Source organism: Lithobates pipiens, unplaced genomic scaffold, assembly GCF_037356315.1.
Source record: "Lithobates pipiens isolate NorthernLeopardFrog02 unplaced genomic scaffold, aLitPip1_a1.2 Scaffold_8, whole genome shotgun sequence".
Taxonomy (NCBI): Eukaryota; Metazoa; Chordata; class Amphibia; order Anura; family Ranidae; genus Lithobates; species Lithobates pipiens.
Genome location: NW_027507903.1, coordinates 19,073,857 through 19,094,681, shown reverse-complemented (window position 1 = coordinate 19,094,681; position 20,825 = coordinate 19,073,857). Strand labels below are relative to the sequence as shown.

The 20,825-nt window shown below is 47.3% G+C and overlaps 1 protein-coding gene across 2 annotated transcripts in view; it reads right to left on the bottom strand.

Moving 5' to 3' along the window:
* The window catches only part of LOC143963576 (protein FAM169B-like), an 89,605-nt gene extending 69,434 nt beyond the window's left edge, over positions 1-20,171 (bottom strand). Inside the window, exons 1-2 of one of the 2 annotated variants that reach the window (XM_077473257.1) lie at positions 20,018-20,171; positions 5,244-5,303 (exon numbers count right to left, since the gene is read on the bottom strand). In XM_077473257.1, the coding sequence (XP_077329383.1) occupies positions 5,244-5,256 (13 nt within the window). In that variant the 5' untranslated portion in view covers positions 5,257-5,303; positions 20,018-20,171. The remainder of the gene's footprint in view (positions 1-5,243; positions 5,304-20,017) is intronic. The other variant, XM_077473258.1, reaches the window with a different exon arrangement.
* Between the last annotated feature and the right edge of the window lie 654 nt (positions 20,172-20,825).

Here is a 20,825-nt window from a genome sequence, read left to right as displayed (position 1 = left end):
GCACGATCGGCGTGTCCAATGGGAGATGATCTCATATGTAAACATATGAGATCATCTCGCAGCGCCGCTCTCCTTCCTCGCACAGACAGTGCGAGAGGGGAGAGATGAACGGCTGCAGCGGCAGCCGTTCTGATTGTGGAAAAAAAATAAATTAAAAAAATGAAATAAAAAGTGCCATCCGCCCCCAGCAGTGCCATCCGCCCCCAGCAGTGCCATCCGCCCCCAGCAGTGCCATCCGCCCCCAGCAGTGCCATCCACCCCAGTGCTACCTGCCCCCAGTGCCATCCACCCCAGTGCTACCTGCCCCCAGTGCCATCCACCCCAGTGCTACCTGCCCCTAGTGCCATCCACCCCAGTGCTACCTGCCCCTAGTGCCATCCACCCCAGTGCTACCTGCCCCCAGTGCCATCCACCCCAGTGCTACCTGCCCCCAGTGCCACCTGCCCCCAGTGCCACCTGCCGTCAGTGCCACCTGCCGTCAGTGCCACATAGTGCCATCTGTCATCAGTGCCACGTATCAGTGCCATTTGTCATCAGTGCCACCTGTCAGTGTCACGTGCCATCTGTTGTCAGTGTCACGTGTCATCAATGCCACTTATCAGTGCCATCTGTCATCAGTGTCACGCGTCATCGGTGCCACATATTAGTGCCACGTATTAGTGCCATCTGTCATCGGTGCCACGTTTCAGTGCCACGTGTCATCAGTGCCACGTATTAGTGCCACGTGTCATCAGTGCCACGTATAAGTGCCACGCGTCATCAGTGCCACATATTAGTGCCATCTGTCATCAGTGCCACATATTAGTGCCATCTGTCATCAGTGCCACCTGTCATCATTGCCACGTATCAGTGCCATCTGTCATCAGTGTCACGTGTCATTGTCCTGGTGCTTCAAAAGTGTAATAAATAGTCAACAAGTTAGATGTGTAACTTATGTTCCTAGAACACATGATGGCGCTACCTGCATGTTGGGCCTCTCTATGTGGCCAGGCTGTGAAAAAGTCCCACACATGTGGTATTGTAATACTCAGGAGGAGTAGCAGAATTTTTTGGGGGGTGTCATTTGTGGTATACACATGCCACGTGAGAGAAATAACCTATTACAATGACAATTTTGTGGAGAAAAAAAAAAAATGAAAAATCTTAATTTTGCAAAGAATTGTGGGAAAAAAATGACAACATCAAAAAGCTCACTATACCTCTTACTAAATACCTTGGAATGTCTACTTTCCAAAAAGGGGTCATTTGGGGGGTATTTGTACTTTCCTGGCTTGTTCGGGTCACAAGAAGCGAGATAGGCCACCAGTACATCAGATGTGATCAATTTTGTGCGATTCGCACCACAGCTTGTAGACTCTCTAACTTTCACAAAGACCAAATAATATCCACTAATTTGGGTTATTTTTACCAAAGACATGTAGCAGTATAAATTGTGACCAAAATTTATGAAGAAAAATTAATAATTTGCATAATTCTGTCACAGAAACAAAGAAATATGCGTTTTTTTTCAAAATTTTCGGTCTTTTTTCATTTATAGCGCAAAAAATAAAAACCCCAGAGGTGATCAAATACCACCAAAAGAAAGCTCTATTTGTGGGAAAAAAAGGACAAAAAATTCATTTGGGTACAGTGTTGCATGACTGAGTAATTGTCATTCAAATTGTGAGAGCACCGAAAGCTGAAAATTGGTCTGGGCAGGAAGGTGTTTAAGTGCCCTGTAAGCAAGTGGTTAATCACCGCTGGGTTTTTTATTTTTTGTGCTATAAAAGAAAAAAGACAGAAAATTCTGTAAAAAAATGAATTTTTCTTCGTTTCTGTTATAAAATTTAGCAGATTAGTAATTTTTTCTTCATAAATTTTGGCCAAAATGTATACCACTACATATCTTTGGTAAAAATAAGTACAAATTGGTGGATATTATTTGGTCTTTGTGAAAGTTATAGAGTCCACAAGCTGTGGTGCCAATATCTGAAAATTGATCACACCTGAAGTACTGACGGCCTATTTCAATTCTTGAGACCCTAACATGCCAGAAAAGTACAAATACCCCCCAAATGACCCCCTTTTTGGAAAGAAGACATTCCAAGGTATTTAGTAAGAGGCATGATGAGTTTTTTGAAGTTGTCATTTTTTCCCACAATTCTTTGCAAAATCAAGATTTTTTTTACTTTTTTTTTTTTTCACAAAATTGTCATATTATCAGTTTATTTCTCACACAGCATATGCATACCACAAATTACACCCCAAAACACATTCTGCTATTACTCCCGAGTACGGCAATACCACATGTGTGAGACTTTTACACAGTGTGGCCACATACAGAGGCCCAACATGCAGGGAGCGCCATCAGGCGTTCTGGAGCACCCAGGACAATTCTGACATTTCTCTCCTACATGTAAAAATCATCATTTATTTGCTAGAAAATTACATCGAATCCCAAAACATTATATATGTTTTTTTAGCAAACACCCTGGAGAATACAATGGTGGTCGTTGCAACTTTTTATCTCGCACGGTATTTGCGCAACAATTTTTCGAATGCTTTTTTTTTGGAAAAAAAACTGTTTTGTGCTTAAAAAAAAATAAAAACACAGTAAAGTTAGCCCAATTTTTGCATAATGTGAAAGATGAAGTTACACCGAGTAAATCGATACCTAACATGTCACTCTTCAAAATTGCACAGGCTCGTGGAATGGTGCCAAACATCGCTACTTAAAAATCCCCATAGGCGACGATTTAATTTTTTTTTTTACTGGTTATATGTTTTGAGTTACAGAGGAGGTCTAGGGCTAGAATTATTGCTCTCGCTCTAACGTTCGCAGCGATACCTCACATGTGTGGTTTGAACACCGTTTTCATATGTGGGGGGGACTTACGTATGCGTTCGCTTCTGCATGTGAGCACATGGGGACAGGGGCGCTTTAAAAAAATATATATATATTTTATTGTTCATTTTACTTTATTTATTTTAGTTTGACATTTTTTTCCCCAAAAATAAATTTTTTGATCACTTTTATTCCTATTACAAGGAATGTAAACATCCCTTGTAATAGGAATATGGCATGACAGGTCCTCTTTACAGTGAGATATGGGGTCAATAAGACCCCGCATCTCATCTCTAAGCTGGGAAGCCTGAAAAAAAAAAAAAGATTCTGGATTTGATCGTATTGGCGAGTCGGTAGAAACACCGGAGGGCGGCGGGAGGGGGGGGGGTGTCTATGGCTGGGTATTGCAGGGTATCACCGACTATGGCTGGGTATCTCAGAGTATGGCTGGGTATCTCAGAGTATGGCTGGGTATCTCAGAGTATGGCTGGGTATCTCAGAGTATGGCGTTGCAGAGCATTGCAGGATATTGGAGGGTGTTGCAGAGCATTGCAGAGTGTTGCACGGTATTGGCGGGTGTTGCAGAGCATTGCATAGTGTTGCACGGTATTGGCGGGTGTTGCAGAGCATTGCAGAGTGTTGCAGGGTATTGGTGGGTGTTGCAGAGCATTGCAGAGTGTTGCAGGGTATTGGCGGGTGTTGCAGAGCGTTGCAGGGTATTGCAGAGTGTTGCAGAGTATTGCAGGGTATTGCAGGGTAATGCAGAGTATTGCAGGGTATTGCAGAGTATTGCAGAGTAATGCAGAGTAATGCAGAGTAATGCAGAGTAATGCAGAGTAATGCAGAGTATTGCAGAGTAATGCAGAGTAATGCAGAGTATTGCAGAGTATTGCAGGGTATTGCAGAGTAATGCAGAGTATTGCAGGGTAATTCAGGGTAATGCAGACTATTGCAGGGTATTGCAGGGTATTGCAGAGTATTGCAGGGTATTGCAGAGTAATGCAGAGTATTTCAGGGTATTGCAGAGTAATGCAGAGTAATGGCAGGGTATTGTAGAGTATTTGCAGGGAATTGAGGGGTTAATTTTCGGTGAGCAGCGATGTGGGCACTGCAGATGCAGCCCACATCGCTGCTGACACCGATCTCTTCCCCCTCCGCTGTTCCGATCGGTACAGAGAGGGGGAGGGAGGAATGTTATGACGCCGGTTTGTTTACAAGTGATCACTCCGTCATTTGAGCGGCAGTTTACCGTGATCCGTGATGCACAGGACCCGGCGGTCACGGATGCTCTCGAGTGCGCACCCCAGGGGGCGCGCGAGAGCGGAATTCTGGGAGGACGTCATATGACGCCCTCCCAGAGTTAAGAAACCGCCCTGTAGCCGTCATTTGGCTATAGGGCGGTTATTAAGTGGTTAAACATGATTTTTTATTTTTTTTTATTTTGCATCTTTTTTGTTTGTTTAGCAAAAAATAAAACTCCCAGCTGTAATTAAATACCACCAAAAGAAAGCTCTATTTGTGGGAAAAAAATGATAAAAATTTAATTTGGGTACAGTGTTGTATGACCGCGCAATTGTCATTCAAAGTGCATCAGCGCTGAAAGCTGAAAATTGGTCTGGGCAGGAGGGGGGTTTAAGTGCCCAGTAAGCAAGTGGTTAAAGAGAACCGGTCACCAAAAAAAAAAAGGTAAAAAAATAAAAAATGTAACCCCTTGGAGCTGGTGGTTTAGAATGCTGGGAGGTCACTTGACCGCCATGATTGGCAGTCACAGCAGTCACATGATCAGAAAGCTCCCGATCGCAAGCAGCAATCAGGAGCTTTCTGTTAGCTACCAGTAATTGTGCCGGGAGCGCACTCTCGGCACAGCTCTATTTGCACTAAAAATTGCGTTTCTGAGTGAGGGCAGGAGATGTGGGGCAGGCGGTTGATGTCATCCCTCTGCTCCCCGCCGCAGCTCTGACATTGAAGAGGCCTGCGCTGTGAGGGCGGAAGAGCGGTGATGTGGGGCGGGCGGAGAGACACGTTGTCATCTCTGCTCGCCAGCCCGCTTCTCTAATCCGCCTGCCCGATTTTTCTCATACACCCGGGTCACTCGTGCCACCCGCCCCCCGCTACACCCGCGGCCCGGCTGCAGAGAGGCCATGGCCCGGTGATTGGAGACCACTGCTCTAGGGTGTCTGCTATAAGAAAATATATAATGTTTTGTGGGTTTTTATGTAATCTCCAGGCCTAAAATTATTTTTTAAAGCATGTGTGCAAGAAAAAAGCAATAATGGCCCTGGCAGCGAAAGGGTTAAAGAGAACCAGTCGCCAGACTGCTCATCCTATTAGATATGTGCATTAAATGTATTTGATGCAAGTTATTTACCTGCTCATTCTAAACCTGAAATGATTGATAAACAATGTCATCTGAACGTACCTGCAAGCTTCATTGTAACGGTGACTGTGGATTAAATGCTGCCAATGGTCTTCAGAACACCTGGTGAAATAATAAAAAAGATTTAGGAACCACAGATCTATACTGATCTACAAGCAGATTTACATATTATGCAGAGCGTAAGCTTCCATAGTATTGCATTGTAAGGGTTCTTAAACTTGAGGGCTAACCACTTGCTGACCGCAATAAGTATATATACTATATTGCCAAAAGTATTGGGACACCTGCCTTTAAATTTAATGGCATCCCAGTCTAAGTCCGTAGGGTTCAGTACTGAGTTGGCCCACCCTTTGCAGCCATAACAGCTTCAACTCTTCTGGGAAGGCCGTCCACAAGGTTTAGGAGTGTGTCTATGGGAATGTATGACTATTCTTCCAGAGGGGCATTTGTGAGGTCAGGCTCTGATGTTGGACAAAAAAAATTGTTGCTCTACATAAAGATGGCCTAGGCCAGTGATGGCGAACCTTGGCACCCCAGATGTTTTGGAACTACATTTCCCATGATGCTCATGCACTCTGCAGTGTAGGTGAGCATCATGGGAAATGTAGTTCAAAAACATCTGGGGTGCCGAGGTTCGCCATCACTGGCCTAGGCTATAAGAAGATTGCTAACACTCTGAAACTGAGCTGCAGCAAAGTGGCCAAGACCATACAGCGGTATAACAGGACAGGTTCCACTCGGAACAGGCCTCGCCATGGTCCACCAAAGAAGTTGAGTGCACGTGCTCAGCGTCATATTCAGAGGTTGTCTTTGAGAAATAGACGTATGAGTGCTGCCAGCATTGTGGCAGAGGATGAAGGGGTGGGGGGTCAGCCTGTCAGTCAGGCCATACACCGCACACTGCATCAAATTGGTCTGCATGGCTGTCGCCCCAGAAGGAAGCCTCTTCTAAAGATGATGCACAAGAAAGCCCGCAAACAGTTTGCTGAAGACAAGCAGACTAAGGACATGGATTACTGGAACCATGTCCTGTGGTCTGATGAGACGAAGATAAACGTATTTGGTTCAGATGGTGTCCGGCGTGTGTGGCGGCAACCAGGTGAGGAGTACAAAGACAAGTGTGTCTTGCCTACAGTTAAGCATGATGGTGGGAGTGTCATGGTCTGGGGCTGCATGAGTGCTGCCGGTGTCTTGTCATATAACGTCCTCCATTCCATAGTGTCCGCTGCGTACTGCGCATGCGCAGTACACAGCAACACAGATTCCGAAAATTGCTGAGGATGAACGGCGCCTGCGCCGTGAGTACAGGTTCTAGCCCCACCATCCAAGTGGACATAGAGTAGGAATAAAAAAGAGCCGAGCGCAGCGAGGCCGAGCCCCAAGCGTGGCGACCCTATGTCCGCTTGGATGGTGGGGCTACCACCTCCACTCACGGCGCAGGCGCCGTTCAGCTTCGGAGATTTTCCGAAGCTTCATCTGCTCCGTACTGCGCATGCGCAGTACGGGGCGGACACTATTTGATGGCCGGACACTATAAGGCAGAACACCGGCACTGGGGAGCTACAGTTCATTGAGGGAACCATGAATGCCAACATGTACTGTGACATACTGAAGCAGAGCATGATCCCCTCCCTTCAGAGACTGGGCCACAGGGCAGTATTCCAACATAACGACCCCAAACACACCTCCGAGATGACCACTGCCTTGCTAAAGAAGCTGAGGGTAAAGGGGATGGACTGGCCAAGCATGTCTCCAGACCTAAACACTATTGAGCATCTGTGGGGCATCCTCAAATGGAAGGTGGAGGAGGGCAAGGTCTCCAACATCCACCAGCTCTGTGATGTCATCATGGAGGAGGGGAAGAGGACTCCAGTGGCAACCTGTGAAGCTCTGGTGACCTCCATGCCCAAGAGGGTTAAGGCAGTACTGGAAAATAATGGTGGCCACACAAAATATTGACACTTTGGGCCCAATTTGGACATTTTCACTTAGGGGTGTACTCACTTTTGTTGCCAGCGGTTTAGACATTAATGGCTGTGTGTTGAGTTATTTTGAGGGGACAGCAAATGTACACTGTTATACAAGCTGTACACTCACTACTTTACATTGTAGCAAAGTGTCATTTCTTTAGTGTTGTCACATGAAAAGATATAAGAAAATATTTACACAAATGTGAGGAGTGTACTCACTTTTGTGAGATACTGTATACTGGAACTTTTATATTTTTTCCTAGTAATGGCGGCAATCAGCAACCTATAGCGGGACTGCGACATTGCGTCAGACGATCGGACACTAACTGACATTTTTTGAGTGAGAACCAGTGACACCAATACAGTAATCAGTGCTAAAAATATGCACGGTCGCTGTACCAACGACACTGGCTGGGAAGGGGTTAAACATCAGGGTAGATCAAAGGGTTAACTTTGTGCCTAGCCAGTGTTTTTGTGTACACAGTGCGGTGCTTTTACTAAGGGAAGGTATGGATTTTATTCCCTACTTTGCGGGGAAAGAAAATCCAAAACGTCCCTGCTGACAGGACAGAGGTCCGTCTTGTGTGTCTTCCCGACGATTGGCGGGTGCCGGCAGTCATCCACTGGGCGGTACCCATTGATTGGCATCTACTGTGTATAATCATAGCACTGCTGGGGTGCCCCCTACCTGGAAGTACTGCATTGCGTACTTAGTACGTGATCTGGCACAAGAGAGCTGCCAGTGCCTTGCCGTCATATATATGTAAGTTACACGGTCAGCAAGCAGTTATTCCTTTTATAACTAGGAGTGCAACGAATCGTCACCGATCCGTGATCCGAACGGGTCACCGCACTCGGATTCTCGGCCTTAGGAAAGGCCGGGGCTTCGGCCTAGCTCCGAAGCAGCGGCCATCTTTCTACACCCAGACGTTTACAATGTGATCGCTCCGACGGAGCGATCACTTGTAAACAAACCAGCGTCATGTCATGACGACGGTTTTTCTCTCCCCTCTCTGTACTGATCTGTACAGTGGATGGGAGAGGTCGGATGGAAGCAGCCATCCCTCCATACCCTGCCAACACCCAGCAATACCCTGCCAATACTCTGCAATACCCTGCCAATACTCTGCCATACCCTGCCAATACTCTGCCATACCCTGCCAATATTACAGTGGGTAGATTGTGGATATTACAGTGGGGACTACACAATCCCCTTAAGCCCTATGGGACTGTTTACACCATTGCACTGCAGGTGCTGTATGTTTTGAAAAGCCCTGCATGCGGAACAGTTCACACCATGCAAGCATTTGAACTGTACAGGACCGCGCTGTGCATTTCTGTGCGATTCACATGTGGCTCTGTGCACTGCAATTTCAGCCCATTCATTTCGAATGGGCTGAAATTGTACCAAAAGTAGTGCATGCACGACTTTTTAACCACTTCAATGCCGGGCATTTTCACCCCCTTCCTGCCCAGGCCAATTTTCAGTTTTCAGCGCCATCGCAATTTGAATGACAATTACGCGGTCATGCGACGCTGTACCCAAATTACATTTTTATAATTTTTTCCCCCACAAATAGAGCTTTCTTTTGGTGGTATTTGATCACCTCTGTGGGTTTTCATTTTTGCGCTATAGACAAAAGAAGAGCAATAAGTTTGAAAAAAAAAAACACAATATTTTTTACTTTTTGCTATAATAAATAGCACAAATAAAAAAAATAAAAAATAAATGTCCTCAGTTTAGGCCAATATGTATTCTACGTATTTTTGGTAAAAAATATAAGCGTATATTTATTGGTTTGCTCAAAAGTTATAATAGAGTTGCCACCTCATCCCTTTAAACCCCAACACATATTGATTACACAGGTTCTGTGGGTGATTAAGGTGGTAATTAACCACTTCGCGCCCAGGCCAATTCTGACATTTCTCTCCTACATGTAAAATTCCTAATTTTTTTGCTAGAAAATTACATAGAACCCCCCAACATTATATATGTTTTTTTTAGCAAAGACCCTAGAGAATACAATGGCGGTCGTTGCAACTTTTTATCTCGCACGGTATTTGTGCAGCAATTTTTCGAACACGTTTTTTTCAGAAAAAAAACAGTTTCCTGCTTTAAAAAAAAAAAAAAAAAAAAAAAAAAAAACAGTAGTTAGCCCAATTTTTTTACATTATGTAAAAGAGGAGGATACGCCGAGTAAATAGATACCCAACATGTCACGCTTCAAAATTGCACGCGTTCGTGGAATGGCGCCAAACTTTGGTATTTAAAAATCCCCATAGGCGACGCTTTAAAAAATTTTACCGGTTACATGTTTTGGGTTACAGAGGAGGTCTAGGGCTAGAATTATTGCTCTCGCTCTAACGTTTGCGGCGATACCTCACATGTGTGGTTTGAACACAGTTTTCATATGTAGGCGGGACTTACGTATGCGTTCGCTTCTGTGTGTGAACTCACGGGGACAGGGGCGCTTTACATTTTTAAAAAAATTTTTTATTGTTAATTTTATTTTTATTTTTTTAGTTTGACACTTAAAAAAAAAAATTGATGACTTTTATTCCTATTACAAGGAATGTAATAGGATATGGCACAATCGGACATATTTACAGTGAGATATGGGGTCAATAAGACCCCATATCTCACCTCTAGGCTGGGAAGAAGAAAAAAAAAAAAAAAACGATCCTGGCTTCCCTGCCAAATCGGCGCCGTTAATTTGAATACCAAGGCCGGGCGTGACGTCATAACATCGCGCCCGGCCTCCGAACGCTCATAGAGACTCCGGGGACGATCTGGTCCGCCGGAAATCTCTATGGTAACTGGCGGGTGCCGGCGGATCCTGTCACCGACTCACCGATGGAAGCGGTGAGTCGGTACAAGCACCGGAGGGCGGCGGGAGGGGCGTCCCATCCCGCCGCCCGTAAGAACGATCAAGCGGCGGAATAGCCGCTATGATCATTCTTATGGTGCAGGGAATCGCCGGCTGAAAACGCCGATATCTGAATGATGTCTGTGGCCTCAGGCATCATTCAGATATAACCACCGAAAGCCCATGACGTCAATAGACGTAGTGTGGGCGCCAAGTGGTTAAACTCACTTGGTGCCTCATCTGCACTAAATTAGTCTCAGAACCCGTGTAATTCATATGTGTTCGGTTTTAAAGGGATGAGGTGGCAACTCTAAGTTATAACGTCTACAAATTGGGGAAAGTTTTATGGCATTTAAAAAAAAATTTTCTAGTAATGGCGGCGATCTGCAATTTTTATCGTGACTGCGATATCGCAGCGGACAAATCGGACACTTTTAACACCATTTTTGAACCATTGGCATTTATACAGCAATCCATGCTATAAAAATGCACTGATTACTGTATAAATGTCACTGGCAGGGAAGGGGTTAACACTAGGACAGGGATATGCAATTAGCGGACCTCCAGCTGTTGCAAAACTACAAGTCCCATCATGCCTCTGCCTCTGGGTGTCATGCTTGAGGCTGTCAGATTCTTGCTATGCCTCATGGGACTTGTAGTTCTGCAACAGCTGGAGGTCCAGCACTAGGGGGTGATCAAAGGGTTAACTGTGTGTCTGCCTAGGGAGTGATTCTAACTGTAGGGGGAGGGGACTCACAAGGGGAGGAGACCGATCGGTGTCTCTCTGTACTGGGAACACGCGATCGGTCTCCTCTGCTCTGACAGGACGTGGATCTGTGTTTACACACACAGATCCACGGTCCTGCTCGGTTACCGGGCAATCGCGGGTACCCGGCGGACACCGGTCACATGCAGCCGGTCCCAAGTGACACGGCGGGGGGGCGCGTGCATGCCACCCAGGCAGCCGGGAAGCCCAAGACGTCATATGACGCCCACCTAGGATGGGAGATCCCATCTGTGGACATCATATGACAATGGGCGGTATTGAAGTGGTTAAAAAGGCACACTGTACCATGCGATCCGCTGCCGGCAGACGCAGCGCGTTAGCAACCTGTGTTTGGGGGTGACATTAACTTTTTTTATTGACGTCTGCTGCAAATGTACTGCGTTTTGCATGTGGTTTGAATCGCACAGTGCGTTCCTGTGCGATTCAGCTGCGGGCATAATGTGAAACGGCCCTGCTGCATCCGTAGTGCGGTTTTGAAAACCACATTAAAAAAAATGCAGCTCACCATTGAAATAAACGGGAAACGCATCAAAAAACAACGCACGTCTGCGTTTTTGGTGCCTTAAGTCACATGTCCATTATTCACAGGTGCAAGCAACCAGAAAACACATCGCAAACACATCAAAAACTTGGCAAAAATGCATATGCGTGTTTACGAGGGAGCAGTGGGAATTTTGACAAGTTGACTGTCAGCTGGCAGATGGAAGTGATCCAGCGGCTGTGCAGCCACCTGATCGCACCCCCCCCCCCCCCCCCCGTAAGGCTCAGTCCACACTAGTGCAGGCCGGGCATTCCAGTTGCGGGATTCAATGTGATTCCCGAACCTGAATTGCACTGCTCTTGCGAGACGCATTGGGGGGCTGCCATTCATTCCGAATGGCACCGCCACGCATCTCAGCCCGCAGGGGAACTGCAGGGAAGCCACATGGTCAGAAAAGGCCACGCAATTTACATACGACCCGCATTTTCAAAAATGCACCATTTTTGTGCGTTTCATGTCGCCTTGCACAGCAGCCCACTCAAATGAATGGGCTGCCGTGCCCGAGCAAACTCAGGAAAGCACAGCCCGCACTAGTGTGAACCGAGTGCTGGTACCCTCGCTCCACGCATGTTTTGTGTGCTTATTGGTGAACGCGGGAATGGCACTGCGCATGCCTCCCAACTTTCTGAGATGGGAACGAGAAACACCTATTAGCAAAAGTAGTGATGCACCGAAATTTCGGCCGCCGAAACATATCGGCCGAAAATGCCCTTTTCGGCAATTTGCCGAAAGAGAAAAACGGCCGATAATGGAGCCGAAAATGGGGCGTGGCCTGGGTGGGGGGCGGGGCTCCGCCCCCCGCCCCTGGTGATGCCCATCATAGCGCAGGAGAGCCACCTCCGCCGCCTTTTTGATAACAGCGCCGGGAACATCACAGCTTTCATTTCAATAGCTGTGTGTTCCCGGCCGTGCGCCGTCACACGCAGCCCCTCCCCCTTGTCCGGGCACTTAGATAGACAGATCATCCGCAGGATTGGACGGATGATCTGTCTATCAAAGTGCCCGGACAAGGGGGAGGGGCTGCGTGTGACGGCGCACGGCCGGGAACACACAGCTATTGAAATGAAAGCTGTGATGTTCCCGGCGCTGTTATCAAACAGGCGACGGAGGCGGCTCTCTTCCCTGCACACAGTGCACAGGCTGGCTGCAAAATGGCACACAGGCTGCAATGGAGACACACTGGCTGCAATGGGGACACACTGGCTGCAATGGGGACACACTGGCTGCAATGGGGACACACTGGCTGCAATGGGGACACACTGGCTGCAATGGGGACACACTGGCTGCAATGGGGACACACTGGCTGCAATGGGGACACACTGGCTGCAATGGGGACACACTGGCTGCAATGGAGACACACTGGCTGCAATGGAGACACACTGGCTGCAATGGAGACACACTGGCTGCAATGGGGACACACTGGCTGCAATGGGGACACACTGGCTGCAATGGGGGATGCCTCCTGTACCACGTCCTCTGTCTCTGACCATCTCCTGTACCATGTCCCCAGTCTGACCATCTTCGGTACCACGTCCCCAGTCTCTGATCATCTCCTATACCGTGTGCCCAGTCTCTGACCATCTCCTGTACCGTGTCCCCAGTCTCTGACCACCTCCTGTACCGTGTCCCCAGTCTCTGACCACTTCCTGTACCATGCCTGCAGTCTCTGACCACCTCCTGTACCATGCATGCAGTCTCTGACCACCTCCTGTACCATGCATGCAGTCTCTGACCACCTCCTGTACCATGCATGCAGTCTCTGACCACCTCCTGTACCATGCATGCAGTCTCTGACCACCTCCTGTACCATGTCCCCAGTCTCTGACCACCTCCTGTACCGTGTCCCCAGTCTCTGACCATCTCCTGTACCGTGTCCCCAGTCTCTGACCATCTCCTGTACCGTGTCCCCAGTCTCTGACCATCTCCTGTACCGTGTCCCCAGTCTCTGACCACCTCCTGTACCGTGTCCCCAGTCTCTGACCACCTCCTGTACCATGCATGCAGTCTCTGACCACCTCCTGTACCATGCATGCAGTCTCTGACCACCTCCTGTACCATGCATGCAGTCTCTGACCACCTCCTGTACCATGCATGCAGTCTCTGACCACCTCCTGTACCATGCATGCAGTCTCTGACCACCTCCTGTACCATGTCCCCAGTCTCTGACCACCTCCTGTACCATGTCCCCAGTCTCTGACCACCTCCTGTACCATGCATGCAGTCTCTGACCACCTCCTGTACCATGCATGCAGTCTCTGACCACCTCCTGTACCATGTCCCCAGTCTCTGACCACCTCCTGTACCATGTCCCCAGTCTCTGACCACCTCCTGTACCATGTCCCCAGTCTCTGACCACCTCCTGTACCATGTCCCCAGTCTCTGACCACCTCCTGTACCATGTCCCCAGTCTCTGACCACCTCCTGTACCATGTCCCCAGTCTCTGACCACCTCCTGTACCATGTCCCCAGTCTCTGACCACCTCCTGTACCATGTCCCCAGTCTCTGACCACCTCCTGTACCATGTCCCCAGTCTCTGACCACCTCCTGTATAAAAATATTTTTTAAAAACAGTCATTTTCGGTATCGGTGCTGTTTCGGTATCGGTTTCGGTTTTCGGCCTAGTGTATTTTTCATTTTCGGTATCGGTTTCGGCACCAAAAAACCCATTCGGTGCATCCCTAAGCAAAAGTATTTAGGCATAGGACACGCCCCCTGTCACTCCCTCTTAACCGCTTACCGCAAAACCGCCGTAGCTGAACGTCGTTACTTTGACGTAGAATACCGGAGTTAAGGCAGCAGATAGAAGTCATAACCCCGGTATTTTCCTTCAACGGCGGGTGGTCCTCTTTAGGATAAAAGTGGTCTCTGCGGCAGATTCGCTGCAAGATCACTTTTATGGGCGGCAGGAGAGATATCCCCATCCCTCCCTCCCGCCGCGCCCCAGTTATCTCCACCACTTACCGGACCTGCCGGTAATGGCAGAGACAATCAGATGCTGTCCTCTCAGTAGTATGGAGCGGAGCGAGTGAAGATGGACCCCATTCGACTCCATAACGTTGGATGTCGAAAGCGACATCACTTCCGTCACGCTTTTTTTTCCTATTACAAGTAGGGATGCACCGGCATTTCTGCGCCGGAACATATCGGCCGAAAATGGCCCTTTCGGCAAAAAGCCAAAAGAGAATTCTTCCCAACACTAACACACGAAAATGGGGTAGGGCCTGGTGCCGCTTATCAGGGGGGCTTCCTATATCATAGAAGAGAGGAGAGCAGCCGCCTGTTTGATTACAGCGCCGGCAACATCACAGCTTTAATTTCAATAGCTGTGTGTTCTCCGCTGCGTGCTGTCACATACAACCCCTCCCCCATGTCCGGGCACTTTGATAGACCAATCACCCGTCCCAGGATTGGACGGGGGATCTACCAATCAAAGTGCCCGGACAAGAGGGAGGGGCTGTATGTGACAGCACGCAGCGGAGAACACACAGCTATTGAAATTAAAGCTGTGATGTTCCCGGCGCTGTAATCAAACAGGCGGCAGTGGCTCTCCTCTCCATTCACTGGCTGCAATGGGGACACAGGCAAGCTGCATCTGACAGGCACTGGTGAGGCTGCATTTATCTCCTGTACCATGTCCCCAGTCTCTGACCATCTCTAGTACCCTGTCCCCAGTCTCTGACCATCTCTAGTACCCTGTCCCCAGTCTCTGACCATCTCTAGTACCATGTCCTCAGTCTCTGATCATCTCTAGTACCCTGTCCCCAGTCTCTGACCATCTCTAGTACCATGTCCCCAGTCTCTGACCATCTCTAGTATCATGTCCCCAGTCTCTGACCATCTCTAGTACCATGTCCCCAGTCTCAGACCATCTCTAGTATCATGTCCCCAGTCTCAGACCATCTCTAGTATCATGTCCCCAGTCTCTGACCATCTCTAGTACCATGTCCCCAGTCTCAGACCATCTCTAGTATCATGTCCCCAGTCTCAGACCATCTCTAGTATCATGTTCCCAGTCTCTGACCATCTCTAGTACCATGTCCCCAGTCTCTGACCATCTCTAGTACCATGTCCCCAGTCTCTGACCATCTCTAGTACCATGTCCCCAGTCTCTGACCATCTCTAGTATCATGTCCCCAGTCTCTGACCATCTCTAGTATCATGTCCCCAGTCTCTGACCATCTCTAGTATCATGTCCCCAGTCTCAGACCATCTCTAGTATCATGTCCCCAGTCTCTGACCATCTCTAGTACCATGTCCCCAGTCTCTGACCATCTCTAGTACCATGTCCCCAGTCTCTGACCATCTCTAGTACCATGTCCCCAGTCTCTGACCATCTCTAGTACCATGTCCCCAGTCTCTGACCATCTCTAGTACCATGTCCCCAGTCTCTGACCATCTCTAGTACCCTGTCCCCAGTCTCTGACCATCTCTAGTATCATGTCACCAGTCTCTGACCATCTCTAGTACCATGTCCCCAGTCTCTGACCATCTCTAGTATCATGTCCTCAGTCTCTGACCTTCTCTAGTATCATGTCCCCAGTCTCTGACCATCTCTAGTACCATGTCCCCAGTCTCTGACCATCTCCTGTACCATGTCCTGTATAAAAAATATTTTTAAAAATAGTCACTTTCGGTATCAGTGGTGTTTCGGTTTTCGGGATCAAGGAATATATATTTTCGGTATTAGTTTTGGCATCAAAAAACCCATTCGGTGCATCCCTAATTACAAGTCATGTTTACATTCCTTGCAATAGGAATAAAAGTGACCCAACAGTTTTTAGTTTTTTTAAAGGAACAGTGTAAAAATATGAAAATAAAAAGTAAAATAAGAAAAAAAAGATTTAAGCGCCCCGTCCCTTCGAGCTCATGTGCAGAAGTGAACGCACACCTAAGTCGCGCCCACATATGAAAATGGTGTTCAAACCACACATGTGACGGGGATCTGCCAATCAAAGTGCCCGGACAAGAGGGAGGGGCTGTATGTGACAGCACACAGCGGAGAACACACAGCTATTGAAATTAAAGCTGTGATGTTCCCGCCGCTGTAATCAAACAGGCGGCAGTGGCTCTCCTCTCCATTCACTGGCTGCAATGGGGACACAGTCAAGCTGCATCTGACAGGCACTGGTGAGGCTGCATTTATCTCCTGTACCATGTCCCCAGTCTCTGATGATCTCCTGTACCATCTCTGCAGTCTCTGAGTGTCTCCTGTACCATGTCCCCAGTCTCTGACCATCTCTAGTACCATGTCAGCAGTCTCTGACCATCTCTAGTACCATGTCCCGAGTCTCTGACCATCTCTAGTATCATGTCCCCAGTCTCTGACCATATCTAGTATCATGTCCCCAGTCTCAGACCATCTCTAGTATCATGTCCCCAGTCTCTGACCATCTCTAGTATCATGTCCCCAGTCTCAGACCATCTCTAGTATCATGTCCCCAGTCTCTGACCATCTCTAGTATCATGTCCCCAGTCTCTGACCATCTCTAGTATCATGTCCCCAGTCTCTGACCATCTCTAGTATCATGTCCCCAGTCTCTGACCATCTCTAGTATCATGTCCCCAGTCTCTGACCATCTCTAGTATCATGTCCCCAGTCTCTGACCATCTCTTGTATCACGTCCACAGTCTCTGACCATCTCTTGTATCACGTCTGCAGTCTGTGACCATCTCTTGTATCACGTCTGCAGTCTGTGACCATCTCTTGTATCATGTCTGCAGTCTGTGACCATCTCTAATATCATGTTCCCAGTCTCAGACCATCTCTAGTATCATGTCCCCAGTCTCAGACCATCTCTAGTATCATGTCCCCAGTCTCAGACCATCTCTAGTATCATGTCCCCAGTCTCTGACCATCTCTAGTATCATGTCCCCAGTCTCTGACCATCTCTAGTACCATGTCCCCAGTCTCTGACCATCTCTTGTATCACGTCCACAGTCTCTGACCATCTCTTGTATCACGTCTGCAGTCTGCGACCATCTCTTGTATCACGTCTGTAGTCTGCGACCATCTCTAGTATCATGTCTGCAGTCTGTGACCATCTCTAGTATCATGTCCCCAGTCTCTGACCATCTCTAGTATCATGTCCCCAGTCTCTGACCATCTCTTGTATCATGTTCGCAGTCTCTGACCATCTCTAGTACCATGTCCCCAGTCTCTGACCATCTCTTGTATCATGTCCGCAGTCTCTGACCATCTCTAGTACCATGTCCCCAGTCTCTGACCATCTCTTGTATCACGTCCACAGTCTCTGACCATCTCTTGTATCACGTCTGCAGTCTGCGACCATCTCTTGTATCACGTCTGTAGTCTGTGACCATCTCTAGTATCATGTCCCCAGGCTCTGACCATCTCTAGTAACATGTCCCCAGTCTCTGACCATCTCCTGTACCATGTCCTGTATAAAAATATTTTTAAAAATAGTCACTTTCGGTATTAGTGGTGTTTCGGTTTTCGATATCAAGGAATATATATTTTCTGTATTAGTTTTGGCATCAAAAAACCCATTCGGTGCATCCCTAATTACAAGTCATGTTTACATTCCTTGCAATAGGAGTAAAAGTGACCCAACAGTTTTTTGTTTCGTTTTTTTTAAAGGTGAAAATATGAAAATAAAAAGTAAAATAAGAAAAAAAAAAAGAATTTAAGTGCCCCGTCCCTTCGAGCTCATGTGCAGAAGTGAACGCACACCTAAGTCGCGCCCGCATATGAAAACGGTGTTCAAACCACACATGTGAGGTATCTCCGCGATTGTCAGAGCGAGAGCAACTCAAAACTGGTAACCTGTAGACATTTTTTAAATGTCGCCAGTGGAGATTTTGAAGTGCCAAAGTTTGTTGCCATTCCATGAGCGGGCGCAATTTTGAAGCAAGACATGTTGGGTATCAATTTACTCGGCATAACATCATCTTTCACAAAATTAAAAATTACATTTGGGCTAACGTTACTGTTGTCTTTTCTTTTTTTTATTAAAAAAGTGTATTTTTTTTTCTAAAAAAAAAAATGCGCTTGTAAGACAGCTGCACAAATGTGGTGTGGCATAAAGTATTGCAACAGCCGCATTCGAAGGGAGCACACATGCGGGCGCGCTCCCGAGTCCTGCCGCGTCCACTTACACAAACAGCAGGACTTTGATTTCAATGGGCAGGTGTGGTTTATACACCGCTCCAAAGATGCTGCTAGCAGGACTTTTTTTTAGGGTCCTGGCAGTGCACCGCTCCAGTGTGAGAGCCCCCGGGGGCTTTCTCATTGGAGACACAGCAGCGGCTCTTTCAGAGGAGATTTGCAGGCGCTATTTTTTGCGCTGTAGCGCCTGCAAAGCGCCTCCAGTGCGAAAGGGGTCTTATTGCATAGATTACATTAAGGTGAAAAACCCCAAGGATTTACAGCTCCTTTAACCCTTTGATCACCCTAGGTGTTTAATCCCTCCCCAGCCAGTGTCATTAGTACAGTGACAGTGCATTTTTTTTTTTTTTACATTGTTCATCGCTGTATTAGTGTCGCTGGTCCCCACAAAGTGTCAGATTTGCCGCCGCAATATCACAGTCCCGCTATAAGTCGCTGATCGTCGCCATCACTAGTAAAAAAATAAATAAATACATCTAGCCCACAGTTTGTAGACGCTACAGCTTTTGCGTAACCCAATCAGTATACAGGATTTTTTTTTTTTTTGTTACCAAAAATATGTAGTGGAATACATATTGGCCTAAACTGATGAAGAAATTTGATTTTTTTTAAATTTTATAGCAGAAAGTAAATAATTTTTTTTTTTTGAGGGGGGGGTTTATTTTTTTGGTTTATGGCGCAAAAAATAAAACCGCAGAGGAGATCAAATACCACCAAAAGAAAGCTCTATTTGTGGGGTTGGGGGGGGAGGGTATAAATTGTATTTGGGCACATTGTCGCACGACCGCGCAATTGTCAGTTAAAGTAACGCGGTGCCGTATCGCAAAAAACATGGCCTGGTCATGAAGAGGAGGGGGGAGTAAATCTTCCGGAGGTCAGGTGGTTAAGCCTTGGCATGTCGGGTATCTATTTATTCGGCGTAGTCTCGTCTTTTATAATAAAAAAAAACTGGGCAATTTGTGCCCTAATTATAACTTTTGTGGATTTTTATTGCTGAAATTTTGCATTTCGTAAACTGTGAAAATATTGCGACATTATATAAAAATAAAAAAAATTATAAAAAAATAAAAATGGAAAAGACCACCATGTTTTTCTACAGGAATCTGCTTTAAAAAATATATATATATTATATATGTGTGTGTATATATATATATATATATAAAAATTGGGGGGGGGGGGGTTGCTAATCTTCAGGCCTAAAACGTGCATTGTGTGTGTGATTCCGGCTCTGGCAGGCTTAAAGTGAAGTGAAATGGTGGGAAGGATCCTTGTAGGGTCCCCCCATGTCAGGTAAGGAGGGGGGGGACACATGACAGGGGGCACACATAGAGACACTACAACCTGAGCCGCGCATGCGCCGTGTACACCCGGGACATCCAGCCAGCTCAGGCGTCACTCATCCACCTGTTGTGGAACTACAAGTCCCGGGTCACACGGGGCCGCCTGACCCTGGGGCGCACACATATACACACACAGGAAGAAGCGCCACCCGGACACCAATATCAGAACTCCTCTCTCAGATACCTCGATGTACCTGGGGAACCTCGCCATAGGGATCGCCACTTCCGGGGGGGTGAGGGCGGAGTCTACTGGGTATTGTGACCTCGGACTGGTCCAACCTCGCCCCGCCCCCCGGCTGAACGCTAAGCCCCGGACTGCTATTGGCTGCCGCGAATCCCAAGTAAACGTGTGGAGATTCTGTCCTTGGACAACCTGGAGGTTGTGTGCTCCCGCCCTCTGCTGAGGGGAGGGCTGTGTCAATTCTTGCTCGTTGGGTCACCTGCTGAAAAGGTCACCGCACACCGAGTCCCAACATTGTGAGAGGGCAATGAGGGACACCTACTAGAAAATGTATGCGGGAACAGGACATGCCCCTTGCCACGCCCTTTAAAGGAGAATAAAGAAAAAAAAAAAAAGTTAAATCTACAAGAGACTTTTTTTACCACTATTATTCATTTATATTGGCTGTTAAAATGTACAAATGCAGCAATTTAGAATTTGGATGAAGAGTTCAGCACTGGGAAACAGTTTTTTAAAGATAAAAAAGTGCATTTTATATACATCTATATGGATCAGACCAAAATGAGGGACAAATGAGGAGGAATGAGGGACAGAAGGACATTGCTCCAAATCAGGGGCAGTTGGGAGCTATGCCACTGACCCCTGAACCCTACGTCACTACTGACCCTTGACCTCTGCATCATCTACTGACCCCTCTGTCCCTTATTGCTGACCCCTGAACTTTACGTCACTTACCACTGACCCTTAACCTCTGCATCATCTTCTACTGACCTCTGTGTCACTTACTCCTGACCCCTGAAGTCAACGTCAC